At 38.4% G+C, this 15,068-nt stretch overlaps 1 protein-coding gene across 1 annotated transcript in view; it reads left to right on the top strand.

The window, feature by feature from the left end:
• RANBP17 (RAN binding protein 17) overlaps positions 1 to 15,068 on the top strand; it is a 417,598-nt gene that overhangs the window by 382,205 nt on the left and 20,325 nt on the right. The window contains exon 24 of the mRNA XM_012806634.1: positions 561 to 727. Within this exon, the coding sequence (XP_012662088.1) occupies positions 561 to 727 (167 nt within the window). The remainder of the gene's footprint in view (positions 1 to 560; positions 728 to 15,068) is intronic.

Raw genomic sequence — 15,068 nt, 5'->3', positions numbered from 1 at the left:
TGCCTCTGCCTCCCAAGTAGCTGGGATCACAGGTGCCCGCCACAACGCCTGGCTATTTTTTGGTTGCAGCCGTCATTGTTGTTTGGCGGATCCGGGCTGGGGATTCGAACCCGCCACCTTAGGTGTATGTGGCTGGCGCCTTAGCCAGTTGAGCTATAGGCACCGAGCTGTGTAACTCATTCTTATACAGTATTTTGCTACAACGACTTATCTACTAAGCCATGAGATCTTTGACACCTGGGTTGGGGTTGGACCTCTTATTTCCTCTGAAGGAGAATACTTAGTGCTGGGTGGATACTGCTTTAACTGAATCGAAGTTGTTACAGTCACAAATGTAAAATTCTGCTCTATTTAATCCAGGAATCATTTACTTACTAATGTGTCTCTAGGCCTGACCCTGCAGTAGACACTGGATTTAAAGTGCTAAGTAAAATCCCTGCCCTTAGAGAATTCCCAGTTTAGTAAAAGTTCTTTGAATCAGAAAGTAATTCTTTTTAATAGAGACATCATAATCCAATACTTAAGTAATACATATGAATTCTTATTTATTGTTTGTACAGATACAGTTGTCTCCTCCAGCTGCTGTACCAGTTTAGACTACATCGTCACCTACCTCTTCAAGCACATAGCAAAAGAGGGCAAGAAGCCACTTCGATGCAGAGAAGCTACCCAGACTGGTCAGAGACTATTACATTTTATGCAGCAAAACCCAGATGTCCTGCAGCAGGTAAACTGGTAATTGGTCACCTAACTTAAGAAACAAAGTTTTCAAAAAACCAGCCTGTCTCTGAATATCTCTTAGAGTGATTGGTCTAAGATTTTTTTTTTTATTTTGAGAGAAAGTCTTATTATATCGCCCTTGGTAGAGTGCTGTGGCATCACAGCTCACAGCAACCTCAAACTCTTGGGCTCAAGCGATTCTCTTGCCTCAGCCTCCCAAGTACCTGGAATTATAGGCACCCACCACAGTACCTGGCTATTTTGGGTTGTAGTTGTCATTGTTGTTTGGCAGACCCAGGCTGGGTTTGAACCCGCCAGCTCTGGTGTATGTGGCTGGCACCCTAGCCACTGAACTGCGAGTGCCGAGCCTGGTCTAAGATTTTTTTTTTACCAGTATATCATCTAGGAGTATTTTCCTTAAAAGTGGACTAGAATGCTGTCCTAAGGATTACTCACCCTCAAGAAATCCCTTTACCATTTACCTCACTTCAGTGAAGCTAGAATTCAAAAAGAGTATAGGTTTTCCAAATACCTGAGAGAAATAGGACAAAACTGGAACTAAAAACCGACAACCTCTTATTTCTTTCCTAGAGCTGCTGATAATGTCACACTAAGTGTGCCATGTGAATACTCTTGTATATTAGGAAACTACCATTTACTGAGCTCCTAGTCTGTGCCTGGCAACTTGCTAGGAACTTGACATTCATTACATTAGACTTTGTATTTTTCTCATTTTAAGAAGAGAAATCATAGTTCAGATAGAGTAGATATATTTCCAAGAACATTTAAGTAATAAAGCCAGTATTTCTTTATTTTCAAGTGTGTTTACTAACTACCTCATAAGGATTTAGGTGCAAGTTTATTACTGTTTTTAAAAACTCACTTGTGCACGCCAGGCATGGTGGCTCACACCTGTAATCCCAGCACTTGGGAGGCCAAGGCAAATGGATTGCCTGAGCACATGAGTTCAAGACCAACCTGAGCAAGAGTGAGCCTCCATCTCTAAAAAATAGCCGGGCACTGTGGTAGACACCTATAGTCCCAGCTACGTGGGAGGCTGAGGCAAGAGAATCACTCGAACCCAAAAGTTTGGGGTTGCTGTGAGCTAAGATGCCATAGCACTCTACCAGGAGTGACCAAGTGAGACTTTATCTCCAAAAACAAAAAAAAAAACTCACTTGTGCAAATCACAGTAACAGCATGTATGAAAAATAAATATACATGCCAGAAATATTTCAGAAAGAATAATACCATTTTTAATAGCCATACCAACATTGTGATATTTTTTAATTCCACTAAGTTTGGAAAATATCTTTATACTGTTTTCAGTTTCTTTTGCTAAATTATATCTGTAATGGTCTACAATTATAAATGTAAACACTTCAATGGCGTCTTGCTACAGTGATCATTAGAGAGCAAATAAGTAATTTGCAATCATCAGAAAATGTCACTCTTATAAATAAATGATGAAAATAGAATGATACAGTATAGAAAAGATTTCCTTCCTGGCTGTCTTTTTTTGCTAATATTTAAATGAACTTATGTAAATTTTATTTGTGGTGAGGTTTCAGTTACCTAATTATTTTTCAATTCAGATTTTATATAACTAGGCAAAAGGCTGTAAGCATATGCCTATTTGTTATGACCCTAAAACTGTTACAACATATCAGTAATGTAGTATAGGGAAGAGGAAAGTACCTTACATTTAGCGAGGATTTATTACATGCAAGAGGAAAGAACCATTAAAAAATGTCCTTACATTCACACAAAAATAGAAAAAACAAAATAACGTAAAAAATAAATGTCACGTGAGAGAAAAAGTGGCAGTAATCTGATTACTAGAGCGATGACAAGAGTGTAACACAAGAGGGAAGCACTGTAAGAGAAATCTTCTCATTTAGATCCCACAACAACCCTAAAATGTGGGTATCACCATCCTCATTTTACAGATGAATAAACTGAGGTATAGACAGGTCAACTGGAAAGTGATGGAGTTGAAAGTTGAACCAAGGTCTCTTTATCTCAAAAGCCTATGTCTTTACTAATCACACCACTGATATTCAAGGTGGGGATAATATCTCAGATTCACCTTGAATGCCTTTTCAAAATATCTCTTTTATTAAGATATGAGTGTACCTCACCCACCTAAATGCAGTAGCTATGGATATTGTTGGGAGTATGTCTTAGCCTTCCTATGGTTTGAATGGAGAAGGCCGACAACCACTTAGAGCATGTAGCTACTGAAGAAAATAAATATTCATAGATTGGCCAGGAGTCACTTCTGCCATGATCACAGTTATCGTCCCGTAAACTTTGGCAGAAACTTTTAGGTTGGTAAGAAATTTTAGCAAAACTTAGTAGGCTGTAGTCCTAGACAAAATGCCATCAGACTGTGCAGAGCAAGTAATGTGGAGACAATCAAGTTTATCTTTACTCAGAATTACCATGGATTTGTTGGTTTAAGTAATTTCTGTGTGTTAATAATACTTGGTAATCCTTCACTTTATAGCATATGACTAAGTAGTGATATATCTTTATTAACAGTGGAATACATTCTATTTATTTGCAATGTAGGCTTTCAGATAGCATTTTAAATATTAATGACTGGTCTCTGGTAGTCAGCATAAATATGATTTGCATTAGCACTAGGTTATATCATCTTGAGTGCCTCTGATGTCAACTATTGGGTATAGTAGTATCTGACATCATCTCCTTAGGTCACTGACAACTTTGACCTCTATTCTTATGCACAGTTTCTGTCGTCTCAAAAGCTCTTTTGAATTGATTTGAAATTTTGACTCTTCCCTTTATGAGGCAGTAAAATTGATAATTATTCAGATGGGAACAGAGCGCTGAGTGAAAAATCAATTCTACCCGCTCTCTGCTGCGTATAAAATTACTTCTGAGTCGGCTGGACTGAACGGATGGCCAGAGTAAAAGCAGCAGGCAGGAGTAGTGGGAAGAATTAGCTGGACAGGGCTAATAGCCTGAAGGGATGGACTTGGAAAAGAGGGAGTGGGCCAGTTGGGGGTTATTATGAGCGAGGATGGGTCCCATTGATCATCTGTTTACATCAGCTTTCCGAGACCTTATAAATCAGCCCTGAAGAGCAGCAGAACCCAAGATTCAGCCTATTACCAGTGGGACTTTGTATTAGATTATTTTCATTTTCACACTCAGATGAAAAGTGAGTCATTGATTATTCATTGGTTGCCCATTAAATGCTGTTTTTTATAGATGATTTGCCTATCACAGAAGGTAATGAACAAGGTTGCTGCTTCATAACTTGAGGTTTCAGTTTTCAAGGCATCTGTGTCGGTTAAGTAATGCCTAACCCTATTAAAAGGAATGGGTTACAAATTGCTTAACAGTGCTGAAAAACTAGACCCTAATGAGTAATTGTGCTTGGAGTTTAGAGAGGGTTTGTCAGCTCTTTAAACTAAACTGATGCAATGATCCTGCAATTATTTGCCAGTTTTTTCCTCCCAACCTGGACCTGGACCTATTTTGTTGGAGAGATAGTTGCATGAAGGATGTCAATTCCAGATTGCAAAAGTTATTTCTTCAGGCTTTCATAATAAAGGAAGCTGGCCCCCACATAAAGGATTTTCCAGCATCTTTATAGGCTTTTCCATTTGCGTACAGTAGCCTGGGAAAGACATTTAAGTGATTGTCACCTAGAAATGTGTCTATTATAAACCACTGTGTGGCCTTAGATCTTCATTGTTTTGTTATGTGTCTTTTGGGGTTTTTCGGTTTTTTCTTTTGTTTGTTTGTTTGAGACAGAGCCTCACGCTGTCGCCCTGCATAGAGTGCTATAGCATCATAGCTCACAGCAACCTCCAACTCTTGGGCTTAAGCAATTCTCTTGCCTCAGCCTCCCAAGTAACTGGGACTACAGGTGCTCACCAAAACACCCCGCTATTTTTTGGTTGTCGCTGTTGTTGTTTACCAGGCCCAGGCTGGATTCGAACCCGCCAGCTCTGGTGTATATGGCTGGCACCTTAGCCACTTGAGCTACAGGCACCAAGCCAGATCTTCAATGTTTTTTAAAATATTCTCAAAAATGAGCCATCTTTCATACTTTGCAAACAGATTTAACTTTGAAGCATTAAAATTTAGTTCATATGTCTCGGCGCCTATGGCTCAAATGGCTAAGGCGCCAGCCATGTATACCTAAAGTGGCGGGTTTGAATCCAGCCTGGGCCCGCCAAACAATAATGATGGCTGGAACCAAAAAATAGCCGGGCATTGTGGCAGGTGCCTGTAGTCCCAGCTACTTGGGAAGCTGAAGCAAGAGACTCGCTTGAGCCCAGGAGTTGAGGTTGCTGTGAGCTGTGATGCCATGGCACTCTACCCAGGGGAATAGCTTGAAGCTCCGTCTCAAAAAAAAAAAAAAAAAATTTAGTTCATATAAAGATTCAGTGTAATCAAGTAAATCTGTTTCAGGTAAAAATTACTATCTCACCAACATTGCTTTGTCTTAACAATTGAGAAAAACCAAGTTTACATAAATTAAGGTGAAAAATTCCTCAGGTATGTTTATGTCATTAGAGAAATAAATTAAACATTTAAGGGAAGACCAAAGCCAACAGTGATCAGATAACTCATCAGTACTTTATAGAATTAGAGGGGCATTTGCCCCTTTAAATTAGAAATTCAGTTAAAACTAGTTACTCTAGAAAGAATAGCACCTTCCCCAGAAGTATAAGAAGTATGTCACTGTTAGTATTACCAATTACATATGCAGTTAATTTATTAACAAGGTATTTTTTATCAATTATAGTCTTAAAAATCTAAATCTAGCATGGAGAAAATGGAGCAGTTAAATTTGAATTTATCTTACCTTCGTCTGCTTATCTATTTGGCTCAAATCAGCTGTACTAAAATCCCAAAGAAGTTCTAATTATGATTTTCTTTCTCTTTTTTATTGTTTGTTTATTTACTTATTTACTTGCTAACATGGCATTCAGCTACAAATTGTGAAGAGCTGTCAGGAGCTATAAAAATCATACTTCAGTAGGGATGTAAGCTGAAAGAACATTCACCCTTTTCCTCAATCAGTCGGTCAATCAATGAAAATTGCTTTTGTATAGTGCTCTTCATGACATGCATCCTAAAGTGAATTACAGCAAAAGGGAAATCATCTGCTCTTTTTTTTATTTCTGTGTTTAGACTGGAACAATATTGCTCAACATTTTGACATACTGTACAAGACATCTTTCATACTTAAGATTCCCTTCCATAATACTAAGTAGGAGAAAGTGCCATTGAATATTTAACTGATGTTGAGACTTTGGCCTACAGACCCTTAGTAAGACCGTCATAGTAGGAAACACTTAAGCAGATGAAATGTAAAATGTTTGTCCTCTTAAACATTTCTTCTGCTGTTAAAAAAATAATTAGCCAGATTTTCTAATATTCAAAAAAGACATTTCTGGCTCGGCGCCTGTGGCTTAAGTGGCTAAGGCACCAGCCGCATACACCTCAGGTGGCGGGTTCGAATCCAGCCTGGGCCAGCCAAACAACAATGACAGCTGCAACCAAAAAATAGACGCGCGCTGTGGCAGGTGCCTGTGGTCCCAGCTACTTGGGAGGCTGAGGCAGAAGACTCACTTGAGCCCAGGAGTTGGAGGTTGCTGTGAGCTGTAATGCCATGGCACTCTACCCAGGGGGACAGTTTGAGGCTCTGTCTCAAAAATCAAAAAAATAAATAAAGACATTTCTGTTGACCCTTAAGTAGAAAGTATGCTCCACATATAAGCCATGAGCTCACTCTGGTGGATTTGCATATTTTTGTTCTCAAAAATATGGCAGTGGATTGATATCAAAAACAAGCTAAAAGAACATTCACAACTGGATCAGGACATATCATGGATTTAAAGATTTAAAGGAAGCAAGGGACACATCATTAGACACTAAAATGGAACAATAAGAATTGAAATTTCATGACAGAATTGTTTTTTGCACATGCTGCTTCAATCTTGGTCTTCTTAACAGCAATCCATGCATATACTATGTATTTATTTCTAGGAAAAAAATAATACTAAGTAAATGTAAGTGCTTGCTGTGTGCAGACGCTAGGTCTTTACATATATGCATTATCTGATTTAATCATAACACTGTCTCTGTGAAAGTATAGTATTATTGGCCAGATATAGTGGCTCACACCTGTAATCCTAGCACTCTGGGAAGCCAAGACAGGTGGATGGCTTGAGCTCATGAGTTCAAGACCACCCTGAGCAAAAAGCAAGACCCTCTCTCTATTAGAAATAGAAAAACTGAAGCAAGAGGATCACTTGAGCCCAAGAGTTGAAGGTTGCTGTGAGCTATGACACAACAGCACTCTATCCAGGGTAACAGCTTGAGACTCGGTCTCAAAAAAAAAAAAAAAGAAAAAGTATAGTATTATCATTGCCATTTTACAGATATGGAAACTAAGGCACAAAAAGATTAAGTAACATTCTCAAAGTCATGAAGTCAGTAAACAGAAGAAAATTTTAGCCTAGATCTTTTTAATTCCAGAGTGCTTAAGCATAAAGCTGTTCTTTATTGTTTGATGGCTTCTAATCTAAAGTATATGTTTTGAGCACTTACAGTGAGACAACTTGAGCTTATAGTAAGTCCCACTGGGGCCACCCTCAAGGTAGAATGATTTAGAACAGTTATCTTATACCCCAACTTTATACTGCAACTGGGACAAAACAGATGGACAGTAACCCAAAGAGACAGTGGGCAAAGGAGAGGGAGATTGCTTTCCCAGCTGGTGCAAAGAAAGCCCTGTAGCTCCAACCATCACCAACGCAGAGCTAACCACAAACCGAGTTTCTAGTCTCTTATTCTGCACCCGTACCAATCCATTCATTAATTTTACAGCCAGACATTGAGGGTATAAAATTTGGTAGGTATATCCTTGAGGTCAGAGTCTAGTAGTGTAACTGTTTTGTGATGTTTGTAACTTTTCTTTAATGCCTTTGAGGTAGCTCTTAAGGTTTACTTTAACCAATTTATCTGGGATAGAATCAATATGGCAGCTGTGAAATGAGAGTAGGGAGGCAACATGTGCTTTGTACCTGACTACTATACCAGCACATCTCTCTATACAGTCCTGACTCTAACCACTGACTCATCAGTATAGAATGCCATTTTCACCTTTTTCAGATTACAGATTGCTTCTCTTTTCTAAAGGACTCTGCTAGTGAGATCAGTAGTCATTCTTAAGGTGTGACTCTGACATCTGGATTAATTTGAGCTTCCCTCTACCTTTCCTATCCATACCAGATATCACAAACTAAGATGGCCTACAGGGCCAAGCAGCAAACTTGAATGAGATAGATAGAAAGAAACCTAATTTGGTTGAATGCACATCTCTGTCTAAAGAGGGCAACCTCAACACAGCATATGTGTGTGGTGCATGCGTGCACTCTCGTGCATAAGTATTGCCAGATATATTGAAATTTCTCCCCTGAAGGGAAATCAGAAATTCAGATTTTTAAATGTTGGCTACTGATTGAAAATTAAAAACAAAGCAAAACATAAAAACACTGGCAGGCCAACATTGTATGCCTGGCTATCAGTTTCCCACTTCTATATTATACAGTCTCAAAGAATTTCAAAACTAAGGTTTCCCAGTACGTGATCCCTTACATTTCCCACAGCCATCCCATGTAGCAATGCTACAGTATTATTTTTATTCCCATCTCAATTTTTGATAATTTTTGAAGCATACCTTTTTGGCTAGTTTAAAAAGGAAGTATTAATTTGGTTTTAGTTACTTTAATTTGTTTTTGCTTTCACTTTTACTATTACTAAGTCTGTACCCAAACTTAAAGCGGGAATCTTAACCTCTTGAGGGTAGTGTTATTGCATCATAAAGGGATACAGTAAACAAGTAATGAAACTCAGTTGCCACTTTTCAAACTTTTTTTGCTTTCCAAAATAGCCAGGTTTGTTTGAGCCTAAAGTTCAGTTTGATCAAGTGTGTATTTGTTTATACACAATCTAATCACTAAAGATCAAATCAGAATATCTAAGAGCTAAGCCGGACAAAAGTATCTAGGTAACAGATAGGCAATAAAAGTTCAAAAGGGAGGAAATCTCTTAAGAATGAATAGTTAGCCAAGGATAGTGGCTCCTGCCTGTCGTCCTGGCACTTTGGAAGGCAGAGGTGGGAAGATTGCCTGAACCCAGGAGTTCAAGAGCAATGTCTCCAAACCATCACTATGAAAAATTTAAAAATTATCAGAGCACGATGGCACACTTTTGAAGTACTAACCACTCAGGAGGCTGAGGCAGAAGGATCTCCTGAGCCCCGGAGTTTGACATTGTAAGCTATAAGGACACCACTGCACTCTATACTGAGCAACAGAGTAAGACTCTGTCTCAAAAAAAAAAAAGTGAAAACTTTGTGATCACTACCCCTAAAGACCGGTTTAGAAAGTTAATGTTTATAATTTTTTTTAAATACTTGTTTTTTATTAAGATAGCATTTTGTCTGTGAAGTTATAAAGTGATTTATCTTTAGAGGGATAATTCTTTTATTAACCATATATTTGGTGTTTTGATTTAGTTTTTATTATAGAAATGTCAAGTGACTATTTCAGTTATAACAAAAAATAATATTTTAAGACAGAAAAACCAATTAAAACATATATCTATTCTTGATTTATAAATCATCAAATTAATGTTATATATTTATAGTTTCTTCCCCCTTAAAGGTAACCTACATCCTGATACTTGTCCTGACACCTCACAGTGCTCAAATATCTGCAAAGAAAATCCCCCAAAAAATTAATTTTCAGAAATCTTCCAGCAATGATTTTTTTGCTTTGTTTTAGAGATGGGGTTGCCCAGGCTGGGCTTGAACTCCTGGGCTCAGTCACCCTGCTATCTCAGTCTCCCAAGTAGCTGGGACTACAGGCAAATGACACTGCACCCTGCTTCACAGGCAGTGATTTTAGGTATTAAATCTAGTGTGGTCATAGACTAGTACATAATAAATGGTAATGCTAAAATAAAATGATATACTATAGAATAATCCTGCTAAAATTCTACAAGATAATTTCATTCTAAACATGGCTTAAGAAAAGAAAAAAGTACTTTAAATATTCCAAATGTTTAGCAGACAGAGAGGTTTCCCCAAATCCCACTAGGACATATGTTTTCCTACCTCTAAGCACAGTTTAAGGATATAACCCATTGATAGCATAACCTGCCTTATTAATTGAAAGGGATGGAATCCACCAGATGTAGCCCAAACCAGCAGAGAGTTTGGTGACTAAGCAACAGCAAAGACACCATATTGAGTGAGCCAGAATCCAGTCTCCAAGTCATTTATTTCAGCCAGTGACAATACATTTAAACTCCTGTGCCTCAGCAGTGATTGATGGTTTAATATCATATATAATTTTTTTAATGAAGGAAAACCATTTAAATATGTTACCATTTGCACTGGTATTCTCCTATGTACATAACTGCATTTAATCATTATGGGGATTGTTTTTATACTTGTGTAATTTGTATCCAAGAGATAACTGTCAAAGCCATCTCATGCTGTTGCTGGAAATGGTACAGTGTGCTTCATACTTGAATAGATTCATTCTTCCCTGCACATAATTAAGAGTAGAGGAGCTTTCTCTACCACCTCATAGGAATTCCATGTTTACATTTCTGAAAATGAAAAATTAGCCCCACAATGTGCTTTTTCAGGTTCCCATTTTCTGGGGCTATGATATTTAAGTACCTTAGTTTTGTACCAGTGGATGATTTGAAGAGTTTGATTTTAAGACTTTTAATATTAAAATACATAATAAAATTTTATTATCTAATTACAAGAGGGTTTAGCCTCTTATTAAAGTTGCTAAATCAGGTCTGGATTAGCATTATAATGGCACAGTTTGACATAGAATACTCAAAAGTCAAGTTCAAGGGAAGGAAGGGCTTTTTTGTTTAGGGAGGTGTTCTCCTACCCCCAGTCCTCATACAAAACAACAAGGATAAAATGCATGTATGGAAACAAACAAGGAGCAATTTGGGATGCTGAAGAAGGAATGAAAGTGTCAGTCTAGGATGGTACCCTTAGGCAAGGCAGCTGGTATATGTAGCCTTTTGTTTATCTGCTACTGGTTTATGTAGCCTTTAGGCCGGCACCAGAAACAATCACTCCTACAGGGTCAGCTGCTGGTCAGAAGCAAAGTAAGAAAAGATTTTGCGTCCAAACACAGCAACCATAATTTCTGTACAGCTGGCACCTGCTACTGGTGCACAGCGTGAAGGTGAAAGGTCAAAGAGGCAGTTGTTCAAAACTCAAGAATGGCTTAAAGGGACTTGTAGATTAATCTGCTTTATTAACTTCCGTATATTAGATAACTATTGCTGTGAATGACAGTACATCTTTTTGAATAAGTCGCATCTCTTTCTCTTTTAAATTAGCTTTTGAGTAATGAATATTAAATAGAAAGCATTTCAGGGGTAATTAAATGAAAACAGAATGATGTCATTTTGCAATTATATTTGTATGTTTATAGAATAGAGGAATTATAATGTTTTCCAAGGAGCTAAAAGGAAAAAAAGCCAGCTCTTCATAAAGAAGAATTTGGAATAAATAAGCCACATGTCCACCAGCCTCCATGTTTAAACTAAAAATTATGATATAGTGTGTGACTTAGCCTGAAGTCATTGGGTGCCAGTGGATTGATTTGCTTTCCCAGGAGCTCCAAATTGTTTTCCTTATGAATTAAAGTAGCAATAATCTGTCATCATTCTTCAATCTACAGTTTAGTACAATCAGTTTTGCTATTGGTCTGCAACAAATGTTCTCAAAACAAGAAAGGTATTATAAAAAATGAACAACTGCTATACCTTTTCCTTTACACTCACAAAAAGCAGATAGAGAATATTTCATACGGAAAAAAAAAAGCACAGCTTTACATGGGTTTAGTCCGTAATAATTAGACATGCTTTCACCCAGTATGGCAAATGGCAAGCAAGATGGTTTTTAGCCTCTTCATTAATGGTGATTGGCATAATTGGCTGTCATTGTAAAAATTAAGAATAAAAAGAATTCACTACATGTATCCCTTTTTAAAACCTCTACCAGGAAAATGTATAACCTGTAAATTAAATGCTGACACCAACTCTGGGAAAGTTTTTAACAATCTGTGTGAAAAAAGAATGGTTTTGTCTATTGATTCTCAGTGATTTTTGGGTTTTTTGTCTTTTTTTTCTTAAAAATTCTCCGAAAAAGAAAGCACTGCAGGCTGGTTCAATGGGTCATGCTATAATTCTTACATTTTGGGAGGCCAAGACAAAGGATTGCTTGAGACCAGAGTTACTCAATCCTAGTGCTTGGGATAACTCACCCAAGACTAGCCTAAGCGGTACTAGACTAGCCTGGCCTAACTCACCCAGACTAGCCTATCCTAGTGCTTGGGATAACACACCCAAGACTAGCCTAAGCAGGCTCGGCACCTGTAGCTCAGTGGCTAGGGCCCCAGCCACATACACCGGAGTTGGCAGGTTCAAATCCAGCCCAGGCCTGCCAAACAACAGTGACAACTGCAACAAAAAAAATAGCCAAGCGTTGTGTCAGGCGCCTGTAGTCCCAGCTACTTGGGAGGCTGAGGCAAAAGAATCACCTAAGCCCAAGAGCTGGAGGTTGCTGTGAGCTGTGATGCCATGGCATTCTACCCAGGGTGACATAAAAAAGAAAAAAGACTAGACTAAGCAACATATCAAGACCTCATCTCCACAATAATAGAAAAATTAGCTGGGTATGGTGACTCAATGCCCATCATCCCAGCTACTTGCAAAGCTGAGGCAGGAGGATCCCGCTTAAGGTTTCAGTGAGCTCAATGCCACCACTGCTCCCAATCCTGGGCAACAGAGTGAGACCTGTCTGAAAACAAAACAAAACAAGAAAAAGAAATTTAAAAAGCATTGCAGAGGACATCTATGTCTTTATGCTGATATAACCAGATAGTAATGTTCATCCATAGTTCACAAACAGAAATTATTTGGGATTTCATATGCACTCCCAAGTTTTGATGCAAGTGCAGTCTTTCTCCTTTAGCAGTGTTTCTTTAACATAAGAAGGTGATGCTGGCTCAGCACCCGTAGCACAGTGGTTACGCCACCAGCCACATACACCAAAGGTGGCGGGTTCGAACCCAGCCTGGGCCAACTAAACAACTGCAACAAAAAATAGCCGGGTACCTGTAGTCCCAGCTACTTGGGAGGCTAAAGGCAAGAGAATTGCTTAAACCCAAGAGTTGGAGGTTGCTGTGAGCTGTGATGTCATCCTACCGAGGGCAACACAGTGAGACTCTGTCTCAAAAAAAAAAAAAAAAGAAGGCGATGCCTAAGATTGTCTTCCCACATCACACACAAGCTATCCCAAGACTTACCAGAGAGATCCGAAATTTGTTTGAGTATCAAAAAGACTGGCTACTTTGATTAGAAAAGATTGGATCAGGAGTGCATCCTTACCCTACCACTCCAAAGTGGAAGGACTTCACAGAGTTCCTTCTCTAGACTTTTCCTTCACCTTTAACAGAAACCTTATTTCCTGTGGGGTTACTGGCACCTAAGAGGTAGAAGAGAACCTCAGTGTCAAATAGGGAATTTTAATGATGAATGATCATGATGAAAAAGAAGTAGAATTATCGCATTCTAGGCTGTGTGCTGACTGCTTTACACACTCTTCTAGTTAAGTCTCACAGCTCTGTGAGGTAGGTGTTTGTATCTCTTATTTTATAATTAAAATATTGTGATTGCAGCTCTAACAAGTTAGATAACTCACCCAATGTCATATAGCTAATAAGTAGCAAAACCTTTGCTCTTAACCTCTATACAATTCTACTAAATGGCCTAGAAACAGGATTGGTGGAGATAGAAGAGTAGCAGGAGGCTACAACATTTGTTAATTCGTAAATCCTTGATTGAGCCTAAGACTTTTTTATTTGAGAACTAATTAGACATTAGGTAGCCACCTGACCCAAGCTGGCTCAGAGTCTTCCTCTCTAGATTTAGAATCTATGAATTAAAAGATACTAATCAGCCTCTACTTCTTACCTACTTGAAAACTCAAGACTCATGCAGCAGCCATTCTTTTCCATATTCTCAGAAGAGTAGCCAGTATTTGGGGAGAGAAAAAAATCAGAAATGCTGAGGACCTCAAATGAGAGACCAACCAGCACTAAGGAGAAAGACAGACTGAGAAAGATCCTGCCAGCCACTTTGTCTATGGTTCTAAGCCCTTGAGAGGTGTGATTGCACTGCCTAATCAAGGGGTCTTCACTACCCCTTTTAGAGCTAGCTTTTATCTGATTTGATCTCTGTTTTGACAACCAAAAGAATCTTGACCCAAAGGAGTTGTGAGGACAAAAAGGAACCAATGAATATAGACTCACCTAACACAAAGAAGATATTCCATAAATAGACAAAATTAGCCTTCACTTTGAAAAACGATATGCATATGTAAGTCATTTTTTTGTCCTTGAGGGGAAAATATCCCTGCTGTTCATACTTATGAATGTGAAAAGTATCCTCTTTAGGAGGTTCCAAGCCCGAGACTTCCCTTTATAAGGTAACTTGATTTTGAAGGCTGTGACTTCAGCCAGATTACTGAGGTCCTGTCCATGTGTGTTGCCTTTTGTGTGTATGTGTTCTTTCCATGATAAGCATTCTCAAAATCACAAACTCTCACTGGACTAGGTGGGAGCATGTTGTGGTATGGATCTTTTATTCTTGGCCCCACACTGACTTTTTTCTCATTCTCCTGCATGCTCCAGGCATTGTCTTGCAATGGTAGAACAAAAATAAACCTCATGTGAATGCAGAATAATTCATAATGAACAGAAATTGATTTGGCTCACAGTTCTGAAGGCCAAGAAGTCCAAGATTAAGGGGCTGCATCTGGCAAGGTCCTTCTTGCTATATCTTCTCATGAAGGAAGGTAGAAGGGCAAAAGAGAGCAAGAAAAATGCCAGAGGGGTACTTATCTTTTCCTTGATAAGGAACCTACAACTAATCCATTAGTATATTCATGACAATCCATTCATAAGGGGAGAGCCCTCATGGCCTAACCACTTCTAAAAGGTTCTAATACTGTTGCATTGGGGATTAAATTTCCAATATATGTTTTTTGGAGATATATTCAAAATTTACATAATTTCTATTATGTAATGTCTCTTCTAATTCTTACAAGTTTATTGGCTAAATAAGGCCAACATAGATTTATTATTATTATTATTATTGTTGTTGTTAGGGGTTCATTAAGGGTACAAGAAACCAGGTTACATTGATTGCATTTGTTAGGTAAAGTCCCTCTTACAATCGTGTCTTGCCCT

Source organism: Otolemur garnettii, unplaced genomic scaffold (assembly GCF_000181295.1).
Source record: "Otolemur garnettii isolate 467f Iridium unplaced genomic scaffold, OtoGar3 scaffold00003, whole genome shotgun sequence".
In the NCBI taxonomy this organism is placed as follows: Eukaryota; Metazoa; Chordata; class Mammalia; order Primates; family Galagidae; genus Otolemur; species Otolemur garnettii.
This window is presented reverse-complemented; position numbering and strand designations above follow the sequence as displayed.